This window comes from Perca flavescens, chromosome 4 (assembly GCF_004354835.1).
Source record: "Perca flavescens isolate YP-PL-M2 chromosome 4, PFLA_1.0, whole genome shotgun sequence".
Taxonomy (NCBI): Eukaryota; Metazoa; Chordata; class Actinopteri; order Perciformes; family Percidae; genus Perca; species Perca flavescens.
In genome coordinates this window covers 39,837,522-39,861,965 of record NC_041334.1, presented here as the reverse complement: position 1 = coordinate 39,861,965, position 24,444 = coordinate 39,837,522, and the positions used below count along the sequence as shown (strand labels likewise).

At 42.1% G+C, this 24,444-nt stretch overlaps 1 protein-coding gene across 3 annotated transcripts in view; it reads right to left on the bottom strand.

Annotated features, from left to right (window-relative positions):
- The window catches only part of tasora (transcription activation suppressor a), an 81,276-nt gene that overhangs the window by 39,272 nt on the left and 17,560 nt on the right, over nt 1–24,444 (bottom strand). For all 3 annotated transcript variants that reach the window (XM_028575353.1, XM_028575351.1, XM_028575352.1), the window contains exons 4-18: nt 23,093–23,165; nt 21,731–21,822; nt 21,406–21,537; nt 21,005–21,135; nt 20,376–20,407; nt 19,969–20,074; nt 18,060–18,163; nt 15,441–15,544; nt 13,644–13,716; nt 12,259–12,333; nt 9,799–9,995; nt 7,409–7,699; nt 5,051–5,243; nt 4,150–4,278; nt 2,734–2,888 (exon numbers count right to left, since the gene is read on the bottom strand). In XM_028575353.1, coding sequence (XP_028431154.1) covers nt 2,734–2,888; nt 4,150–4,278; nt 5,051–5,243; nt 7,409–7,699; nt 9,799–9,995; nt 12,259–12,333; nt 13,644–13,716; nt 15,441–15,544; nt 18,060–18,163; nt 19,969–20,074; nt 20,376–20,407; nt 21,005–21,135; nt 21,406–21,537; nt 21,731–21,822; nt 23,093–23,165 — 1,887 coding nt within the window. The remainder of the gene's footprint in view (nt 1–2,733; nt 2,889–4,149; nt 4,279–5,050; nt 5,244–7,408; nt 7,700–9,798; nt 9,996–12,258; nt 12,334–13,643; nt 13,717–15,440; nt 15,545–18,059; nt 18,164–19,968; nt 20,075–20,375; nt 20,408–21,004; nt 21,136–21,405; nt 21,538–21,730; nt 21,823–23,092; nt 23,166–24,444) is intronic.

The window sequence follows — 24,444 nt, the reverse complement described above, 5'->3', positions numbered from 1 at the left end:
CGGTATTGCATTCAATCTATCGCACTGCCAGGACGAAAAGAGAGCTGAGCCAGAAGGCAAAGCTCTCGATCTACCGGGTCAGTTTTCGCTCCTACCCTCACCTATGGTCATGAAGGCTGGGTCATGACCGAAAGAACGAGATCCAGGGTACAAGCGGCGAAATGGGTTTCCTCAGGAGGGTGGCTGGCGTCTCCCTTAGAGATAGGGTGAGAAGCTCAGTCATCCGTGAGGAGCTCGGAGTAGAGCCGCTGCTCCTTTGCGTCGAAAGGAGCCAGTTGAGGTGGTTCGGGCATCTGGTAAGGATGCCCCCTGGGCGCCTCCCTAGGGAGGTGTTCCAGGCACGTCCAGCTGGGAGGAGGCCTCGGGGAAGACCCAGGACTAGGTGGAGGGATTATATCTCCAACCTGGCCTGGGAACGCCTCGGGATCCCCCAGTCGGAGCTGGTTAATGTTGCTCGGGAAAGGGAAGTTTGGGGTCCCCTGCTGGAGCTGCTCCCCCCGCGACCCGACACCGGATAAGCGGACGAAGATGGATGGATGGATGGATGGTAATGCCTTGTATACAGTAGCTAAGTATAGGTATAAGTCCACCTTGGTTGTGTTAGCTCAACTAACTAGCACAGAGACCTAAAAGGATACTAGTCTAGGTCAGTCTAGGTCAGTGGGTGTGCTTATCCTGTCTGACCGAGTGAGACTAGGCTCGTTGGAGATCGGCTGCCCAATGCATGCTGGGTAGACTTGTGTCCGACTTGATCCCGACTAGCTCTGACGTCATGCACAGGTAGGCAACGATAACCTCACGAGATCAAGGCGGCCAAAGGTTTGAGACCCAGGCAGCGCAGTTGTTTTTCACCGACAGCAAGACCCAGGCGGACCCAGGGGCATGCTGGGTAACGCCGGCATCTCAGCTGATCGAACAGCTGATTGGTTCAGAATCAACTCAACATGACGACGTTTTATATAAACTTTTTATTGATTTTGATTTGGAGGGATTTTAACTGCGATTTGTCGGATTTAAAAGCTTATTCTGAACAGAACACATGTTGTGTGACTGATAGTGTTCAGATCACAGATCATCTACACTCTGTTGGTAATTAAAATCAGCAACAGATCACATGTAGAGCATTATAACAGCTACTCTGTAGAGCTGTCCTCGACTAAAGAAGTTCTTAGTCCACTAACACTTATAGGATTTTGTCGACTAATCGATTAGTTGATTTAATTGACAGAGCTGTGAGCTTTGAGAGGTGGTTAAGACTAGAAAAGCACAATATAAATGTAGTTAATTAACCATCTGTAAAACTGAGTTTCTCCACAATTAATCCTGCAAAAGCACCACTTTAAATCTTGTTTTTCTGTGACTTCCTGTTCAGCCTGAAGGCCACTGGAAACGATTGTAAACTGTCCGACTTGGCCAAAGATTTTTGTCATCGCCCCCCCCGCTCTCGTCCACTTTACAAGAGAGGCGCAGCTCATCTTGAACCATTAGCTTGTAGGTGGGCCTCCAGAAAAATGGCTGTAAACTGGCTGAAAAATGGCTGAAAAATGGCTGAAAAATGGCTGAAAAATGGTTGAAAAATTGCTCTAAACTGGCTGAAAAATGGCTGTAAACTGGCTGTAAAATGCCTGTAAACTGGCTGAAAAATGGCTGAAAAATGGCTGTAAACTGGCTGAAAAATGGCTGTAAACTGGCTGAAAAATGGCTGAAAAATGGCTGAAAAATGGTTGAAAAATAGCTCTAAACTGGCTGAAAAATGGCTGTAAACTGGCTGAAAAATGGCTGTAAAATGGCTGAAAAATGGCTGAAAAATGGCTGTAAACTGGCTGAAAAATGGCTGAAAAATGGCTGTAAACTGGCTGTAAACTGACTGAAAAATGGCTGAAAAATGGCTGAAAAATGGTTGAAAAATAGCTCTAAACTGGCTGAAAAATGGCTGAAAAATGGCTGAAAAATGGCTGTAAACTGGCTGAAAAATGGCTGTAAACTGGCTGAAAAATGGCTGTAAAATGACTACCACTAGTTGCGCCAAGATTTTGATTGTAGGTGGGCCTCCAGAAAACTGGATGGACCAGTTAAAATAAGCCAAACCCCCCCTCCCTGCATTTAGACAGCCAGACACCAACATTAACGTTAGTTAGGTGTGGCTACGGGAGGACTTGATGGGGAGAGGGCGGCTGAGCAGGATGCTAACTTGTCACTTGTAACCGCCTTACTTAAAATGTCCTCCTCCTGCTCCTCGGAGCGTTTCCTGCTGAATTTAAATGAAAACAAGCTGCTGTGCTTCGCTTTGCGTTTCATATTAGCTAACAGCTACACTCTGTGTCAGTCTCACTGAGCTTGCACGCAAACGTCTTTCATTTCATTGGCTCACTAGCTGGTGACGATGCAGCCTGTGGGCGGGGCTTAAGAGTCCACACGTGGGGTAGAAGCCGCTGATTGGCTGAGGAGCTTTCACTCAAAGCTTTCTTCTGGCTGCTTATTGGATGAACTTTTAGAATGAAAATCACTCACTACTCACTATAGGCCTGGGTCAAAATGGGCGGGCCCAGGCCCACCCAGGCCCAATGGTAGAGCCGCTTGTGTCTTAAACGAGCCTACTGACATGTCAAACAGGCTTACCACACACACTGACCTAGACTGAATCATACTACTTTAGGTCAGATATTTAGGGTTTTTATAAACATAAGAAAAACACATTTTTGGGTGGAGGGGGATCTTTAAAATGTCAGTTACCTCCAGCTCATCCTGCTTCCTCAGGTCAATGTCACAGCTGGTGGGCAGACCAAGCTTGGTGGCCAACTTATCAAATGGACAGGATTCCCTCTGCCCCTCCTCTTGCACTTCACTGACACTCTGATTGGCCGTTCCCATGGCAGCCTGGTTGAGGCCTGTCAGTGGTCATCAAAAGATTGTTATTATAACCAATGATTTCATGATGTCTTACGATCTACAGTACAGGCCAAAAGTTTGGACACACCTTCTCATTCAATGTGTTATCTTTTTATTTTCATGACTATTTACATTGTAGATTCTCACTGAAGGCATCAAAACTATGAACACATATGGAATTATGTACTTAACAAAAAAGTGTGAAATAACTGAAAACATGTCTTATATTTTAGATTCTTCAAAGTAGCCACCCTTTGCTTTTTTTGATAACTCTGCAAACCCTTGGTGTTCTCTCAATGAGCTTCATGAGGTAGTCACCTGAAATGGTTTTACCTTCACAGGTGTGCTTTGTCAGGGTTAATTAGTGGAATTATGTCCTTATTAATAAAAAAGCAAAGGGTGGCTACTCATGAAAATAAAAAGGAAACTCATTGAATGAGAAGGTGTGTCTAAACCTTTGGCCTGTACTGTACTTCTAGTGTTTTGATGCAACAAACTGGAAAAAGATCATGTTAAAGTGCCCATATTATGCTCATTTTCAGGTTCATAATTGTATTTTAAAGTTTACATAGTTTAATTATCAAAAAACACCATATTTTTGTTGTATTGCACAGCTCTCTCTCACTGCTGCAGATCCTCTTTTCACCTGTTTTAGCTACAGAGTGAGACTTCTTTTCTTCTGTACCATCTTTGATAGCACTCGCACATGCTCAGTAGCTCAGATGTAGATCATGTCAGCTAGCTCCACAGACAGTAAAAGAAAGGCTGTTTCTCCAACTTCAGTCAGTTCCAAGGCAGGATCAGCTGGGAGACTTCTTCTAAACCAGGGAGCACATGGAAGTAGTTCTTTTGGAGATTATGGTGAACTAGTCTGTGTTGTAGCAGTGCTTTGTTAATGAGAACGAGCTAGCATGCTAGCGTTAGCATGCTAACGGTTGCAGTTAGCCACCTCGTTTCGACTAGTGACGTAGAAAGCCTTGCAGATTGTGACCAGCTCACCAGGAGACTGAAGGCAGGACACATTCAGAAACCAGATCTCACTCAGAACACCATCGATGGGTTGTTTTTCAAAGTGTGCATGCGTGTGGAAGTACCAGAGACACAAAATAACACCCCAAATCACCAGAAAAAGTGATTTTTTCATAATATGGGCACTTTAAGGGACAGAAAGGAAATAATATGAATTTAAAGTGGAAGGCTCCACAGGTGATATAGTAGTTAGTGTACGTGGTTTGGCAGAAAGTCTTAGTATCCAATCACCTGTTAGCAGACTGAGAAGTCTAGCAGCTAGTTCAGATCCATCTTCCCTCAGATCAACGTCCTTCAAACCCACTGAGCCAATCACAGACGCAAGAGAGCCAGGAGAGCCAGGGACTGGACTTCCCTCGACTAGGAGCCAACAGCAGAGAGGAAACATGTCAATAAGCGACACATTACCCACTGATTGCGAGATGAACAATAAAATAATAAAGAGTAAATGATGTATTCAGACTGAAAATCAAAGCAAGAAATGTAGAGGCAAAACAAATGTACAATACGCAATAAATCAATTAATGGCATGATAAATAAAATGAGCTTGATCATTTTTAAATGGAAATTATCGCGGCCGGAAACGGAGACTGAGAGTCCATTTTATTTACCGTTTTTGGTTGTTTTGTTAATTTATTGTGGATATTTAAAATGTCTTCCAGTTCCAGTGTTAAATATTCTTTAGAAATAAAAGTCTATTGATCTTTGAAAAGGTGTAGCTGCATTATTTTTATGCCATAATTCTCGTTCTGAGACCATTTTCATATATTATTATTATTATTATTATAATAATATATGAAAATGGTCTCAGAACGACAATATTATCGTTTATCGCAATTAATTTCTGGGACAATTTATCGTCCAGTAAAATGTGTTATCGTGACAGGCCTAAATGTACTCAAAGTTGATGAAAAGCTGCAAATTCCTGACTTCAGAGGTTACATTTTACGTCCAAAGATCTAATTTTACATAGCCGAGAACAATCCACCAAAGTCCCGCTGACATCACAAGCCCCTTGACTGGCAAAAGAACAAAAGGAAAAGTTGTTGAATTTCTACGTGCAGTGAAAACAGGCGCATTGACCCCTCATGGTGTGTTGCTGTTAGGGGGAAAGAAGCCTCAGTCTGCTCACCTGGAACCTTGCTGTGTCGTCCAGGATCCTGCGATGCCTTCAGGAACTTAAGCGCCCTCTCTGCGGTCTCCTGTTCCATTTTCCTCTTCCTCCCTGGTACCTTCACCCCTCCTCCTCCTCCTCCTTCCTCCCTCCTCACCTCATTCTCTGCATTCCTCTTACAGGTCAAAACCAGGTCTATCAGCTGCTGCATCTGAAAATAAAAAGAAGTGTTAGAAGTGTTTCAAAATAATCTACATTATTACCCACTTGGTGTATTTTCTAGACATAGTATTATGCTCGAGATCTCTACAACAGGGTCTTCAACATTTTTTAAGCTAAGGACCCCTTAACTGAAAGAGACTGAGCAGGGACCCCCTACTACATTTATGGTCTAAAACGAAATTGCATATTAAACAGTCCTTCCAGAAAAATGTGGAGTTTTTTTGTGATTGCTGCAGGCAAAAATCCTTGATAATGCAGCACTTTTTCTTTAAAAATGCGATGGAATATGCGAGATATTTATGCAATTTTATTCGATGAAATTGCAAAAACTGCAGTTTGATGAAAAAGAGAAAAAAAAAAAAGTGATCCAGCCACCCCCCGCCCATCGCATAAATATGTGGACTTTGGCTGATTATGCATTGAATTATGAGATCGCATAATCACATTTTTCTGGAGGGACCGATTAAACTGGGCCTACAATAAACGTGTATGGTGGCCTAAAGCCTTTTTGCATAGAATACGATAGAAGTAAAATAGCCTAATAATTGTTGTCATTATTTTATAAGTCATGTTTCAATGATACACATACAGTACAGGGCAAACATTTGGACACACCTTCTCATTTAATGAGTTTCTTTATTTTCATGACTATTTACATTGTAAATTCTCACTGAAGGCATCAAAACTATGAATGAACACATATGGAATTATGTACTTAACAAAAAAGTGTGAAATAACTGAAAACATGTCTTATATTTTAGATTCTTCAAAGTAGCCACCCTTTGCTTTTTTTGATAACTCTGCAAACCCTTGGTGTTCTCTCAATGAGCTTCATGAGGTAGTCACCTGAAATGGTTTTACCTTCACAGGTGGGCTTTGTCAGGGTTCATTAGTGGAATTATTTCCCTTATTAATAAAAAAGCAAAGGGTGGCTACTTTGAAGAATCTAAAATATAAGACATGTTTTCAGTTATTTCACACTTTTTTGTTAAGTACATAATTCCATATGTGTTCATTCATAGTTTTGATGCCTTCAGTGAGAATCTACAATGTAAATAGTCATGAAAATAAAAAGGAAACGCATTGAATGAGTAGGTGTGTCCAAACTTTTGGCCTGTACTGTACATGTGGCACAGTAAATCTTTAGGATTAACTGTATATGTGGATGGCTATCTCAGTGACTACCTTACCCATAGGAGATTTGTATTTACTAATAATATGTTGGATTCACGTTAAGATATTTTAAATTTTCAAAAAAATTGAAGATCCCTGCTCTGCAGCAAGGATTAACAAAGCCAAGTCATCGGCTATAGACCTCTGGGAAAGCACAGCAGCACAGGTATCAGTCCTAATGATCTCAGCGCCACAAGAACTGGAGCCAAGTAACTAGGCGAGGTGGGATTTCTGTTTGTGTGTTTGTCTGGTTTCCTCGAGACCGCAGAGGGTGGGTGGGGAGGAGGGTTTTTGTTCTTGTTCAATTAGTGTTTCTCTGTTCTGTGCACTACCTGATATAACCTGGCACACATTGTGGAATTTGTTCTGTATGTCTGAATGATAAATGGTGCTAATAAAAAAACTGATCTAAAAAAATATATATAGTCTACATTACACCTAGCTGGATGATCCAGCCCCACATCCAGATGTTGGGTCTGGGAACTCACCATTGGTCAGGGCTCAAGGCGAGGGGCGGGATAAACGGTTGTCTTTCAAATTCCCTCTGCACGGAATAGGATAGCTCTCCAACCAATCAGAGCAACACTAGCTGATAGATTAAACTTTTGCTGTATCTGGTCGGCAAAACTCTGAACACATTTTCCTTTTGTAAGAAGGACTTCAGTGCAGTTCTTTGTTCTTTTCTCAAAGAAAAGCTGAACTCCAAGTCTTCCAGAAGACCTCCGTTCACCAGCAGCAGCAGCAGCAGCCGCCATAAGCCCCGCCCACCCACTCTATACACGATGTGATTGGTCTGACCAGAGTTTGGTTTTTTCCAGCTCGTAACTCAATGTTGAGTGCCTAGACCTCCCCTGGCTGCAAATTAAATTTGCTGCCACTAGTGTGCGTCTAGATTTCTAGGCATCATTACACCATACTGACAAAGAAATCTTTGTCCACACGGTTATATTTTGTCCTTGTTGCACCAATGTCAGTTTTCACCTTTTGAGTGTTGGTCTGTCCGTCTCTAGCGTTGCTGGTCGCCTCCTTCCCTGTCGGCTCCCTCTGGCCTCCTCGGCTCTTCCTGAGCTTCACCTCCTGAGGCTCCTCGGGGCCACAGTGCGCCTCCATCATCTGCCTGGCCCGGGCCACTGACAGCAGGTAGAGGGCTGGGCTGTACAGGTAGGAGCGCAGGTAGCCGTCCATGTTCACCCGGTGGTGCTTGGGAGCAGGAAACAGCTTTCCTCGCTCATCCAGTTTGAAATCGTACTCGCTCATGGGGTACTGTCGAACCTGGAGAGCAAAGACAGAAATATGTGCTTTAATTGTTCATGAGGAATGATTTAAAAAGGTCCAATGTGTGGGAATTTCTTCCATCAGCTCTCTGGCACCACGCAGTTCACAGTAGGTATTACAGCTACGTTAGCCTTCACGCTTCAAAAAGCCGCTCTCTTGCTCTTTTTAATCTCCTTTTTCTTTTTCTGGGCGAAGAGGAAGAAGACTCCTGTTCCTGAAATTGTGGTTTTGAATACGTGTTGTCCTCCATGTTTCCTTCTTCAAACCTGCCACCGGGGCCGGGAAGCTACGATACCCATTAGCAGCATCAGCAGCAGTGTTTATCATGTGACAGAGAAAACATGAAAGGTGGAGCAGTATGTCCTGTATCACACACACACACACACACACACACACACACACACACACACACACACACACACACACACACACACACACACACACACACACACACACACACACACACACACACACACACACACACACACACACACACACACACACACACACACACACACACACACACACACACACACACGTCCTGTTTGTCCCTTACCAGCTAATGTATTTCTAGATGGAGCATGAATATGGAGCGTCTACTCCAGTTCATGCAAACGCAAATCAGAGTTTCCTCTATGTTGATTGGCAAATGGCGATCCGCCACGGTTAGATTTCTCCTGCCACGGTATCAGAAAAAAGCCGTCTATCAGAATAGCGCATCAATACGAGGGGGCAGCGTGCCACCACAATGTGGGCATCCTTGAGAACTGTAAGTCGTATAGCCTAACTTATGTTGTCAGTTCATTTAAGCCTGTATTAGTCTAGTAGTAGTATTAGTCTGTAGTCATTTTTAGGTACACCTTCACCTGCTAACTAAATTGCACGTGGCTGTTGATTCAATACAACGCCCTTGATATCATATCATAGTAGGCTAAACCGTGATGATTTCATACATTCATGTCGGCCCATCGGTGATGCCCACTAGAGTCGTTTGTTTGTGTGGAAAGCCCTTTTTTATTAAGCAACTGTAGGAAGGCATTCGGAAACCACTAACTCTGCTCCGGTTGCACACGTCTGCTTCCTCTTTCTCTATCTCTCTTCTGCCCACTTAGGCTCCCACCTTAATGCCCTTAATGCCCACATTTGTTACTCGAGACCACTAGTTACGTTTCTCTGACAGAGACTATGATTATTACTAAGCAACCAAGATGCATCTTCAACCATCTCATTACATTACATGTCATTTAGCTGACGCTTTTATCCAAAGCGACTTACAATTGCTATATATGTCAGAGGTCGCACGCCTCTGGAGCTACTAGGGGTTAAGTGTCTTGCTCAGGGACACATTGGTTGATGTATCTCAGTGGGATTCGAACCCTGGTCTCCCACACCAAAGGCATGTGTCAAATCCACTGCGCCATCAAAAGATTAAAAACAAAACCACGAAAATGGCCAAAATAGGTAAAAGTGATTGTATTTTCTTTGCCTTTTGTGTAATGTATATAGCCTAAAAAACTATTTTAAATGAAAATACAGACTCTTTTAGGAAAAGTCAGGTACCAGCAGTATTGTATTTTTTATTTAGCAAAGTTATTACACATATAAATTTAAAAATGTCCAGGCCACAGGGGTACCATCTAGCAGCATGTATGCTACTCAGCATTAATGGGCCACCTCTTTCTGAACTCCCCTATAACCGAGCCTTGGAGTTATTTTTCCAAAAGCTAAGAAAAATCAAATGCACACAGCAAGGCTGCCAACTTTGCCACTGAGGCAAATATGCAATTAGTTTCATTATGAATAGTTTCATACTATAGCCTACTTTTGGTTTTGGTTTCCCTATGAACAATTTCTTGTAACAGATCTGCCCCCACTGCTAAAAAAAAATCCTAGAGGAAACACTGCAAATGTTAAATTTCAAGCCAATAGGAATACTTGGAGTTGATGGTGGAGGTAAATATTCATGAAAAATATTCCTTTTAGAGTACATTTAAAATCGCGAGTTAACTATGGACAATCATGATGCGATTAATCTCGATTAAATATTTGAATCGATTGACAGCCCTATTTAAAAAAATAGTAATAAGTGGCCATACTATGCCGTCGTTGAGGCCGACGAGGTATTCCCGTGCCAGACGCTCCACCCCGGCAGACAGCTCAGGAGGGGGGTTAGCGCGGGCCTTGACCAGGGCGTGGTGCAACACCGGGATAAACTGGCTCAGTCGCGGCATCACCGTGCCGCCAGACATCAACGACTCGGAGGCATCACGGGAGGAGGAGGCACACCTTAATGCTACAGGGAAGAAGTAAGAGAACATTAATATATACACACATCAGCTTCAGGTTTTTATACACACATCAGCTTCAGGTTTTTACTTCCTGTAGGTGTTGTTTAGCATTCACAGTCGATTCCGTTGTGCTTATTAAAGCTGCACTAATATGGAGCTAAATCAGGTCCAAATTAGGGTTGTGTCGATGGACTATATCATCGTGATGCCACGCCCCCCACCACCCTGTCAGACACACGCTAATCCTGGTGGAAGGGAAATTGACAACTGCGTCAGTCTTAAACTAGCATCAAGCTACGTGCAACCTATTTGTAGTGATACATTCTCTCTCTCTCCCTGTCAGTATAGTAGCTCGCTCTACCTGGACTAAACTGTTGTTTATAGCTACAGTGGGTCAACTGACTATGTATAATAGTGTAATAATGATCTGTTGCTCGTAGTGACAGACCAACAGAGAATTGGGTCCCAACTCTGCTCAGCTCTATGAAACCTCTTTTAGCGCACTCACTTTTTAATTACTTGCTTTTGTCCAACAGGCAACACTGGATAATAGAAATGCCCCGAGCTGATCCTAAAGATTAGTATTGGGGGCTGATCCAGGTATATTTTAATGGCTCTGTATTGGCTAAAATAAGGCCAATCAAAAACTAGATCGGGACAGCCATAATGGAGAATACATGATTTGGAAAACATTGTAAATAAATTGTCCAAACACCCAGCAGCCCCTAGTCTGGGTAAACCCTGACCCTTGGCTCTACACCAATCTCAACCGTTGAGGAGGGCTCTACACCAATCACAACTGTAGAGGCGGGCTCTACACCAATTACAACCACTGAGGAGGGCTCTACACCAATTACAACCACTGAGGAGGGCTCTACACCAATCACAACCGTTGAGGCGGGCTCTACACCAATCACAACCGTTGAGGAGGGCTCTACACCAATCACAACCGTAGAGGCGGGCTCTACACCAATCACAACCATTGAGGAGGGCTCTACACCAATCACAACCGTAGAGGAGGGCTCTACACCAATCACAACCGTTGAGGAGGGCTCTACACCAATCACAACCGTTGAGGAGGGCTCTACACCAATCACAACTGTTGAGGAGGCTCTACACCAATCACAACCATTGAGGAGGGCTCTACACCAATCACAACCGTTGAGGAGGACTCTACACCAATCACAACCGTTGAGGAGGACTCTACACCAATCACAACCGTTGAGGAGGACTCTACACCAATTACAACCACTGAGGAGGGCTCTACACCAATCACAACTGTTGAGGAGGGCTCTACACCAATCACAACCGTTGAGGAGGACTCTACACCAATCACAACTGTTGAGGAGGGCTCTACACCAATCACAACCGTTGAGGAGGGCTCTACACCAATCACAACCGTTGAGGCTCTACACCAATCACAACCGATGAGGAGGGCTGTACACCAATCACAACCGATGAGGAGGCTCTACACCAATCACAACCGTTGAGGAGGGCTCTACACCAATCACAACTGTTGAGGAGGGCTCTACACCAATCACAACTGTTGAGGAGGGCTCTACACCAATCACAACCGTTGAGGAGGACTCTACACCAATCACAACCGATGAGGAGGGCTCTACACCAATCACAACCGATGAGGAGGGCTCTACACCAATCACAACCGATGAGGAGGGCTCTACACCAATCACAACCGATGAGGAGGGCTCTACACCAATCACAACCGATGAGGAGGGCTCTACACCAATCACAACCGATGAGGAGGGCTCTACACCAATCACAACCGTTGAGGAGGACTCTACACCAATCACAACCGTTGAGGAGGGCTCTACACCAATCACAACCGTTGAGGAGGGCTCTACACCAATCACAACTGTTGAGGAGGACTCTACACCAATCACAACCGTTGAGGAGGGCTCTACACCAATCAAAACCATTGAGGAGGACTCTACACCAATCACAACTGTTGAGGAGGACTCTACACAATGACGATAGCGCAGCGATGGCGAGCAGCTTCTTGTTTACATTCAACATGGCGGCCACCGAAGCGCAGCAACCCGTTGATGCCACTATCGTTGCTATGTCACCCAGATCATTGCTCTGATTGGTTGAAAGACTATCCAATTGCGCCCAGAGGTTTTTGAGTGGCGCCCGTTGGTGACGCCCCTTTGGAAACAGGCTGTGAATGAAGCTTCCCCCAGACCCCCCTCAGTTACAGCTGAGAGGGGTCTGGGGTCAGCCAGGCTAAGCAGCCCCTGTGTTACTCACTGGATTTGGCCACATCTCTGGACTCCGGGAATACAAACAAGGCCTGAAGACACCTCTTCCAGCTCTCTCCTCTCTCTGAAAAATACAACAACATGGCTTCTCTTTATTCCATATAACAGCACAAACTATACATTTAAAGGGTACTGGCCCAAAATATGAAATTATGACTCAACAATTCTATTTTGATAATTGGCAAGTGGCCATGGTAAAAGTGGAAAGATTCACTCCACCTCATGCAGTGACACACCAACCAGACGAGTCTCCCCGAGTTGGTCCAAAAAGTGCCTCAGAACTAGGGTTGGGTATCGCTTTTTTTTTTTTTTTTTTTTTTCGATACCGGTGCTAAATCGATACTTTTAAAACGGTGCCGGTGCCTAAACCGGTACTTTTCAATTAAGTAAAAAAAAAAAAAAGTGACTTGTTTATTGCTAAGGCCATGGTCAAAATTAAAGATTTAATAATAATGTAATAACTATAACAATAACAAATTTCATCAGTAAATTGCTGTTGAACCCCAGATGGGAAAATGGTATTTTACAATTACTGTGAATGCACCACGAGGCTACCGGTTTTAAGTGAACGCACCGTCTGTGTGGTTTAATTTCCGACCATAGATATAAACATATATCTACGGCAGCTGCTGCGCTGCAGAGCAGACTGTTACATCCCGCTGTTGAAGTCCTCCACGTCTCGTTTCTACCGTTTACGTCGGCATCGGTTCCCTATTGGCACCGCGTTTCGGTACCCAACCCTACTCAGAACACACCGAAGAGACGCCGACTGAGCGTACGTTCTGCACGGCAGGTGGCGATAATCTGTATTGTCGCCCCACAAACTGAAAACCGGAAATGACGAACGCGTCACGTGGGGTCTGGCTTCTCCCGAATTTCAAAGCCAGACTGTCATGGCGGCTCGTTCCGAATCTGATCTCCTATCGTACTAAAATAGTTTCACCGAAACATGTTTCTGAGAACATTTGAAGAGAGAAATGGGCCGTGATGCAGTTCCTGAATCTGTCTTCATTTCAGATCAACAAAGGCCAGTTTAAAAGATTTTCGTCAGATTTTGAGAGACTCTAGTCACGATCATCCCACTCGTCATTTACCGTAAGTGTTTTAACATAAGTGCACTGATTGGCTAGTCAAGGGCTAGCACTCCACCAATCAGATTGGTCATCGAGTCTGACTGCCCACTGGCTGAATCAACAAGTCAAATCGGCCCAAAATGAAAGCCGACGGCTCTTCCGACTGACGACAGAACGCACCGAACGGACTCGAGTCACCGACCTCGCCAGACTGTCAGACGGCCGATAATCGGGTTGGTGTGTCAGCACCTTTACATAGTTTACCCCGCCCCCCCCAACCCCTATCTGACCCATGTCATACCCGAGGGTGTGGCCATCTGAACACTGGATATCAGGAAGAGAAAGCCTCTGTCTGTAAGCTGAGTCACCAAAACCTGAAGGGAGGACAGACAACATTCAAACAGTATTAGGCCGGTTTCAGGTTTCCCATGTTAACAGGTCAGAGCCTACACACTGCCGGCTTCAGATGTGTGCATGCTAGAAATAGAACCCACGCCTATTTTTCACGCGAGATGCCAGCGTGTTGAAAGCGTTTCCAGGCAAAATAGAATAGGAAAATATGTTTATATGTCATTTAGACACGAATGCATATTAATAAATTACATTTTGAGGTTTGAAAGTCTCGAGGTTTTGATAGAAATGCAGATACAGTACAGGCCAAAAGTTTGGACACACCTTCTACGACTATTTACATTGTAGATTCTCACTGAAGGCATCAAAACTATGAATGAACACATATGGAGTTATGTACTTAACAAGAAAGTGTGAAATAACTGAAAACATGTCTTATATTTTAGATTCTTCAAAGTAGCCACCCTTTGCTTTTTTATTAATAAGGGAAATAATTCCACTAATGAACCCTGACAAGGCACACCTGTGAAGGTAAAACCATTTCAGGTGACTACCTCATGAAGCTCATTGAGAGAACACCAAGGGTTTGCAGAGTTATCAAAAAAAGCAAAGGGTGGCTACTTTGAAGAATCTAAAATATAAGACATGTTTTCAGTTATTTCACACTTTTTTGTTAAGTACATAATTCCATATGTGTTCATTCATAGTTTTGATGCCTTCAGTGAGAATCTACAATGTAAATAGTCATGAAAATAAAGAAACACATTGAATGAGAAGGTGTGTCCAAACTTTTGGCCTGTACTGTATGTCATTTAGACAAAAAATGACATCTTGATGTTTGAAAGTCTCAAGGTTTTGATATAAATGCAGATATATGAATGTAATTAAAAAAAGAATTGGTCAATACAGAACGAAATATTCTGGAGCCTATTTTGCCGTCAATCCTGCCAACGTTGTCTTTGCTGTAATCAAATCAGTATATATTTATGTTTAACATGGTATTTAATTTTATCAATGGGAAACATCCATGTGTCCAGACAAGGCTAGCAGCAGCACCGCGTCAGACACCTTTCTGGTGTGTAAAGACACCGACTACGTTTACAAGCTGTCAATTTCGGGTTAAGGTCACTATTCGGGTTTCTGAAACATTCGGAATAACCCGTTTACATGGGTGAGCAGAGAGTAACTCCTGTGTATATGGAATTTGTAATCAATTGGCAATATCCCGATGTAAACGGCAACGCACAGTTAGCGTAACTTTTCGGTCACCTTCTTATAAATCTCACTATCTCGGTACTTTCTGCCGTCAACAAAAGACATTATATTCATGGTTTTCACCACACTCATAAAGAAACTGGTTTCCTCCTCGCTCCGAGAGTGTGGTGCTGTGCTGCGTCTCGCTAGGTTTACCTCTACTTCTTGTTTACTTCCGGTATACTGCGCACAGGTTTTCTGGCGCATACAAGAAGTTTCTCTACTCCAAAGACCGAGATATTCCTTGCGAATAGAACATGCGCAGAACACAAACCAATGTTCCTTTTGATGGGGATATGCCGATACGTGTTTGCATGACCAAAATCTCGGGTTAGAAAAGGGGTAACCCCGGGATCATTTTCTTGTTTTTAAAAACACGAATATGAGCGAGCGAGCGTGCGTCTCTGTCTGTCTGTCCTGTTATTTCTCTATAGTGCAGCTGTCCTAAACTCTGCATAATAAAACTGATATTATTAAAGCAAGCCAAACTCACCACTCTGTTCATCTCTAGTTCCTGCAGCAGTCTCGTCACGCTAGTCGTAGACCGACTTCTGTCAGTCACCTCCAGAAGGCTGCAGCAATGGGCATTTTTCACAACTACACACACACAAAAAAAAGTAAAAAAATTCTGCTATAGTTTATACAATACAACAGTGATAATACAATAGGCAAAAGAAAGCATTTTCTTCTTTACACACTTTAAGAATGATCCCTGAAGGTGTATTGCAGTCACATGGAAGTCTGATTCCCCTCTATCCATGACTAAATGGTATTTAGAAATGAATAACTGTGTGCCTTTAGAGAAAATAACATAATCTTAGAAAGGGATACAACACTTTCATTAAAATGTGGCAGCCCTATCTAGATTATGTGGATAATGTGTTGTTGAAATGTGACTGACCTCAAAACATTGTATACCTACTTTAAAACATTGGAGCATCCTTTTGGGGAGGGGGGATGAGGGGTTATTTGTTTGTGTCTATTCCTGTTCTTGTAAACTGGAAAATGAAAATAAAGTATTCCAAAGAGAATGATCCCTGAAAAGGATTTTTCGCGTCCTGTGATTGTGTAAATGCTGATTACTACAAATCTGCAAATGGTCGACTTTTAAGATGCTGAATGTCAACACAAAATAATGTCTGGAAGAAAAAAGAAAGGTCTGGAGGGCTCAGAAGTTCAAACAAATAAGGAAGGTGCACTTTGGAAAGGAACACAAAAGTTCAAAAAAGAAGAATAGAATCCTGCACATGGTCTGGGAGTGTGAACAGGTGCACAAGTTCTGGAATAAAACCACATCAATAATATCTGATGTGATAGGATGTCGACTTCCTACTGACCCGATTATTTTGTTACTTAATGACGACTCTGAATTACACCTGCACGGGAGACAGAGGAAAATTTGGCTAGCCGGCTCAACCGCAACCAAGAAAATGATAGTTCAGCGCTGGCTCCCCCCTCCCTGGTTGGTGTATTTTCTAGACATAGTTATGGTTGAGCTCTCTACAGCAAGGATTAACAAAGCCAAGTCATCTCCTATCAGCCCATGGAAAAACACAGCAGCACAGGTATCAGACCTAATGACCTCAGTATCACAAGAAGTAGAGGCGAGTGACTAGGCAAGGTGGGATTTCTGATGTTTTCCTTTTCCTCAAGACTGCAGAGGGTGGGGGGTAGGAGAGGGTTTTGGTTCTTGTTCAATTTGTGTTCATCTGTTCAATGCACCACTTGACATTACCTTGCACGTATTGTGGAATTTGTTTTGTATGTCTGTATGATGCTAAAAAAAAATACAAAATTGATCCCAAAATTTAAAAAAAGAAAAAAAAAAAAAAGAAGAAAAGGTCCAAGGCACTCCTGTTGCAAAAAGTTAAAAAGCCTTTATGTAGATGGCTATTACATTTGGAAATTGTTAGTACATTAAAAATAGAGCTTGGTAGCAACCCACACGTAGCGGCACAAACAGCCTTCTTCTACACGTGGGTTGGTACTAAGCTCAACTAACTAACTAATATCAATATCATGGTATGAGACTAGATCTCAACTTAGAATATGGATATCATAATATGGCATAAGTGTCTTTTCCTGGTTTTAAAGGCTGCATTACAGTAAAGTGATGTCATTGTCTGAATTTACCAGACTGTTGTTACTGTTCTATTATTCACCTTTACCCACTTAGTCATTAAATCCACATTACTGATGATTATTTATCTAAAATCTCAAATAGTCAACATTACAATATTGTTGCGGTATCGATATCGAGGTATTTGGTAAAAAATGTCGTGATATTTGATTTTTCCCATATCGCCCAGCCCTACTGCGGAAAATAAGCTCACCCAAGTCTCCCAAGTTGCATCACCTTGCTAAGCTGAGCCCGCCCCTGCTGATCCTCTGGGACTGCCTACCACAAATCCCCCACCACCAGATGCCATCTGCTTCCACCAGGACAGCCACCTCACCACATCGTTTTACTCACTTCATTTGCAAGTACTTTGACAGAATAAAACGACATACTCTAATTCATTGTGCCCGACTCTGAATCTGCTTTTGGGCTCCAAACTAAGTGTGAATCGTAACAACAATAGCCATCTAAATAAAGCTGTTGTTACTTTGTGTAAGAAGAGTGACTGACTTCACATTTGCTCAGCATATCCATCTGGGAACTTTTTGTTGGAGAACTTTTGGGAGGGGGCAAAAATCCGGGTTAGCTGATTGGATAAACCATCTGTCTATCACCACCTATGTTGGTGATAGACGGGCCAAATCAACCAATCAGATCAAACTCTTGCCGAAACCAGACGAGAGAAGAGCAAAGACATATTTTTTTGCTCTTCTTTCAATGAAGGACTACTTTCTAATTCTGATAAAACTTGCTGCAATAGATACGCTCATCTCATCCGTGGAAGCCTCCACGTTGTTTAGACCGATCGCTTCTCATTGGTTCACACTTAAACCTGCCTCAAAACCAAAGCTGATTGGATAAGAAGAGTGCCTTGAACCTTTCTTTCTTTTCTTTCAACAAAATAACGGCTATTTGTAACTCAGCCCAAAAGTATGAGCCTTGAGATCGAGCCCTCCTCTGCATCCATCCCTCTGAGGGTTAATGTGGCGTCACCTTCTTGGCTGCTGTTGTAGAGGTTGTATGAGAGCAGGTCGGAGGGCAGGAGCTTGGTCACCTGGTCCAGCTTCATCAACCAACCGATTTCCAACTTCTCTGGTCTGTGAATAATTTTAAAATGTCAGGATTGAATTGTTAAACCCTGTTTTTTAGTTGGTAATAGTAGTTAGTAGGGATGTAACAATGCATCGTTTGTTTGTTTTTTTTAACAATGTGTTTATTGTTTTGATTATATAAGACAAGTAACAGAAAAACACTTTACCATTTCGTCAGTTATTTCCCACCCCAACAAGAGAACACATCACGCTCTTCTCCATATAGAAATACTCAAAAGTCTCAGAAGAGAACCAATCTAAATACAAAACAGATACTGCAAGGTACCCAAAAAACAAATATACATTACTATACTCTACACATAAAAGTCAAATTTTAACAACGCATCCTTATCTAAACTCCGTTGAACAGGTGAAGATAACGTTGTCGGTACCAGTGAAGGTTAGGCTCGGTAGTGAAGTTTGTTAGAAGTGATTTAAAGATTTTTACCTTTATTTCAGAGTGAGAGACAGTATATAGACAGGAAAGGGGGGAGAGAGAGATGGGGGATGACACGCAGCAAAGGGCCACAGGTCGGATTCAAACCTGGGCCTCTGCAAAGGCAGAGTGATTTATGTTGAGTAAGCACTGAGCCGGTCATGGTAACTTAGGAGGAAATTTGGACTTCTGTGCTCTAATTAATTTGGCGTGCAGTTAACCCACCAGTCATAATTTAGCTTTTAGGCACAGCAGCTTTCACTGTGATGCATTCTCTTTGTAAATAGGTGCTGTACGCTGGATCTAATCCATGCCGATGTGAAGAGTGAATAATGTGGTTTTCACAAAGTAACTGATAAATATTTAAAGAAACTTTAAGTGTTGGTGATGAAGCCAAAAGGGAAGCATTGCTCCTGTGAGATCCCACGTAGTATATCATACTATGACATAGAAGCCTTGAAAAGGTTTTTGCACAAGGCTACTTCCCAATAAATTAATAAAATGTGCGGCTAACGGTGCCAACAAGGAGCTAAACCGAGGTCATCTCTGTATATCTAAAATCTAAGGGGAGGCAGCTAAGTTAAAAGGAAAAGCCAAGCCAGAAAAAAAGAGGAGAACTACAAACACCGAAATAAAACAATGGATAAAAGGAGCAGAAAATGCAGCAGCTTCAAGATTAAAGATGTAATTCAGTAGGTCTTTAAGGCAGGCTAATTAAGGCAGAATTGTTGTAGTGTAGTAGTGATTGTTGAAGGTGCATTATTCACTTTTGATGGAGCACATTCTATCCCTACCTCTGTACTGAACGCATGAATTAGAGGTGATCCTGAGGCCTGTACTACAAATCAAGCTCATTTAGATCTATTTCAGTTACCCAGCTTCACCTAAAACAACCACGGTCCTGCATAAGCTGTGTCACTACGCTGGTTAACAACTAGTTCAGTCAACCATCAGGGTTTCCCCAATCCAGCGATGTGCAAGTTCACAAAAAAGTCTTGCTTCGTAGTACAGGCCTCTGGTGTCTGACTCCCACACCGACACAGCAAACAGGCACCTTTTCATAGTATTACAAATAGGGCTGCAACTAAAAATGAGTTTCATTGTCGGATATATTCTCGATTAATCAACTACGTTTGGTCTATAAAATGTCAAACTCAATATATATTCAGTTTCCTGTCCCAGAGGAGAGAAGACACTACAACATATTCACATTTAACAAGCTGGAATCAGAGAATGCATTACTTTTTTTTTTTTTAAATAAAAAAATAACTTTGATTAGACTATTAATCGATTATCAAAATAGTTGCAGATTAATCTTTGCAGCTCTAATTACAACGTTGCTTAAAACAGTCAGAGAAGGTGATTCACTACTCACAGTCTGTGGGGCAAGAAGGGAGGAGAGAAGGAGCGAAGGGAGATCTGGAAGAGAACCTGGTCCCCTTTCACCAAATCTCCAGTCCACACTGTGAACTGAGCCCGCTCTGAGACAGACAGACCGAGAGAGACAGACAGAGAGAGAGAGGGAGAGAGAGAGAGACCGACAGAGAGAGAGAGAGAGGGAGAGAGATAGAGACACAGAGAGAGAGAGAGAGAGAGACAGAGACAGAGAGATAGAGAGGGAGAGACATAGAGACACAGAGAGAGAGAGAGAGAGAGAGGGAGAGACAGACAGAGAGAGAGAGAGAGAGGGAGAGAGATTAGTGTCAGGTTCCTATATTAACCTACAAGTGTGAACGATCTTATTTAAGGTGTGGTGTGAATAAATGTCAAACAGGGACTCACCTTTACTCCCCTCTGCTGATTGGCTGTTCAACCTGTCCATCAAACACAGCACACAAACAACATTTAGACATAAGTGTGTCCACCAGCTTCAACTTCAAATCTTTTTCAATTTTTTTATGTTTTATAAGTTTCAAGATTTGTATATTTGTCCCAGGGGACAAGCATTTGTGTTTTTTTTTTTTTTTTCATCACTTTATTTACTATTTATTTTATATTTTTTGAATTATTCCATTTGTTTTAGTGTTGAGTTTTTGCCTCTGCACATTAGACATTAGCCTCCTCTCTGTCTGATGTTAAAACTCTTCTTAAAACCCACCTCTTTGGCTTTTAACACCAGGTAGCGTGTTGATCTTATGTGTATACTTGCTTATTTTAATTGTGTGCGGACAGTGCATTTTTTTAGTTTTTATTTATTCTACTTATTTATTTTAATTTTTATTGCATTTATGTTTATACTGGGTACCTCTGTGCTTTTATTGTGTTATCTATTTACTCTGTTTTATCTCTTTGTGCAGCACTTTGGTAACCTTGTGTTAAAATCGTACTATATAAATAAAGTGGATTGGATTGTCTAGTGTTAGCCAAGAGTTTTCACTGGAATAACAAGAGTTAGATTATGAACTTCATACCTGATGGGGGTCAGAGGCTTGCTGGGGAGTGGAGAGTCTTTTCCTTTGAACTGGAAGGAGACGACAGCGTACGGACACACCTGGCGAGGCCGCTGCAGCAGCTCGTCGAAGGAATACTCGTAGAAGTATTGCTGAAATAAACAAAAACATAACAACGCAACTTTAAAATCATAGAAATGTTTTAACAAATCTAAATCTTTAACTTTTGTCAGAGCTTTTAATTGCCAATTAAAGGACAAATCCTCCGCAAAATGAACGTAGGGGTTAATTACATAGACAAGACAATACTGTTCATAAGCTTATGAACCCGCATGCATGTATGCATGCATACATACATGCATACATGCATACATGCATCGTATCTGATATATATATCATATATCATATGCGTGCGTGCGTACCTGTGTGAGTTCGAAGGCGCGGTAGGATGTGAGCGATGTGACTTTGCTGGCGTTCTTGGAGATGTGGCTGTCAAAGCGCGGCGTAGGATCCAGAACGTTCTTCATGTTCTCATATATGCTCTTCACTTTCCCCTGAAACCCCAAGAAATAGATACAAAAAAAAACAACTGATTATTGCCATTTTTATTACTGCATACTAAGTGTAGACCAGCTACAATAATACACTCATAAAATGTCAATTTCAAAAAGAAGAAATACTAATAAGTGCATGAAAACAAAGCAGAAACTCTAGTTAACATCACATGTTTCCTGTCGTCAGATTTACCTTCATCACTTTGAAGATGATGATCTCCCCTGTGACTCCAACATTTAAGGGGTTAATCTGAAGTAGGTCAGAGTACCTGGACAGATACACTCCTACACACACACATAGACACACACAATTAAGATCACAAGTCATTTTCTTTCCACCTAACTAGCGATGCACCGATGTGAAAATTGTGGCCGATACAGATAACCGATATTAATATTGCTGTTATAGCCGATAACGATATCTCTGTATAGAAAACACATTTTTATGATAATAACATAAAGAACAATTTTCCAAAACGTCTTTTTTTGTTTTTTACTTTTGGGATTTATTTTCCGAAATGATCGATATTGGGCACCTTTACCTGTGTGTCATCAGATTTTCAGGAGAAAAAAACCAATATTTATATAATTATATATAATCTGACATCGAACCAATACCGATGTGTTAAAAAAATGACCATATCGGCGGATGATATATCGTGCACCAGTACACCCAACGCTAATTTAAAAAAGGTGCCCTGCCACACAAAACCATTGGGATTTTTGGCTTTTTTTTTGACAGGACAGCTGAAGGGGAGAGGCGGGGGGGAGATGACGTGCAGGTTGGAGTCGAACCTGGGCCCACCGCGTCAGGTAGTAAACCTCTATATATGGGCGCACGCTCTACCAACTGAGCTATCTGGGCGCCCACATAACCGTTTTCCCTTGTATTTTGTTTAAATCTCTCCGGTCCATATGTGTTTGTGTGTTCTGTGGTGAATGTGAAAATGAACTGCTACCTCCTCTGTCAGCTCTAAGCAGAGAAATCAGACCAATCACAACAGCTGGTCAGTCTGACATCATGCTGCCTGAGCTCATTACTATTCATGAGCTCGCCCAGTTGGGCTGGGTAAAGGATGCTGACAGCCAGGCTCTCATTGGCTACCTGTTAGCCAATCAGATTCAAACAGCTTAGCTCGTTGAATATTAATGAGAATTGGCAGAAATGGAGCTGAGTCTTCCTGCGGGCTCTCTATACCACGCTAGAATGGCTTGAAACAAGGTAACCAGGTTACAGAGTCCATGGTAGACCTTCAGACATCACCACAAAGTCAGGAAATATGTGTGGCAGGACACCTTTAAACACATTCAACAAACTAGTTGGATTTTAGTGCTTCATGTGTTCACCACTGGACAACGCACACTCGGCCCTTTGTGACTTCTCCTTTAAGGCTGCAACCAACGATTTTGTTCGATTAGTTTACTATTCGTTGCAGCTCTAGCCTCCTTTCAGCATGCAGGGGGGAAAAAAAACTCAAAATGAACCATAAGCATGGATAGAAAGGTTAAAAAAAAAAATGAATGTATGTATCTGCTTGTATCTGTTCACGCCTACCTTTACTGGGGTGTCCCAGCAGTGTGATCCAGCTCTGACCCACAAGCAGCCCCTTCTCACAGAGACAGGGCAGCTACAACAGACAAATCATTCAGAAAAATGACAAAAGGGAATTATAACCTGGGTAAAATATCAATCTTAAGGTCTTGTTCTAGAGAAAACACCAGTCATTCAGTCCTCAGGGCATAACAACAATCTGTGATGTTGTTGTAAAATAAAGCATCGATTTAGAAATATATAATTACAGACATGGCAGAAAGAGAGTGATTAGAATAGACCTTTTTCCCAGCAGACATGTTGACATGTCACAGTAGGAACAGCACAGGTGTATTCAAACCCATTAATGAGGGCTGCATTCCACTTAGGAGAGGTCCTGGTATATAGTGTGTTAAAAAGACCATAGAGAAAAATGTGTCTTTAGCCTTGATTTAAATACAGAAATGGGCATAAACTCTCTGCAGTTTGGTTTCTTTACAGTATAATAGGGCATTGATGCAGAAAAGTCCTTAAGTAGTTTGACTAGTACGAAATACCAATGGCACCCATACCAAACTAAACAGTAAAGCAAAAGTACTGCACAGTTACTGCCTGTATTGTGCTCATATAACTAAAGCTACATTTACACCACTACTCTTTGGTTTAAAAATGAAAATCTTTTGCTACTTTTATGCCTCGCGTCCACATAACTCCAGCGTTTTGAGCCACTAAAACTTAAACACTAAAAGAAATTTTGAAAAACAGCTGCTGCTGTTTTAGTTTGAAAACTAGGGTAGCTTTGTACTAGAGCTAAAACCATAGACCGTAAAAGAATGGACAAAGAGACGCCGTAGACTTCCACGGAGACTAGTTAAGTTACTTTTCCGGTGCTAGCTGAGTTACTGAGCAGCCTCCAACTGAGCTTGAAGACGTAGATGTGACGTGAGCAACGTGTCTGAAAGTGTGAAGTCTTCTGGTAGCTGTGAGAGAGAAATCTCAATCATTCCCAATCTCACAGAGACGGAGAGTGTAGGTATATGTAAGGAGATAACATAGACACAGGCTAATTACTGATCACTAACATGATAGTTAACATTAGTAATTACTGATCACTAACATGCTAGTTAACATTAGTAATTACTGATCACTAACATGCTAGTTAACATTAGTAATTACTGATCACTAACATCTAGTTAACATTAACATGCTAGTTAACATTAGTAATTACTGATCACTAACATGCTAGTTAACATTAGTAATTATTGATCACTAACATGCTAGTTAACATTAGTAATTAAACCTAAACAGATAATGTACAGTACAGGCTATTTCATGACATGAGATTCTCACTGAAAGCATCAAAACTGTTGGGGTTT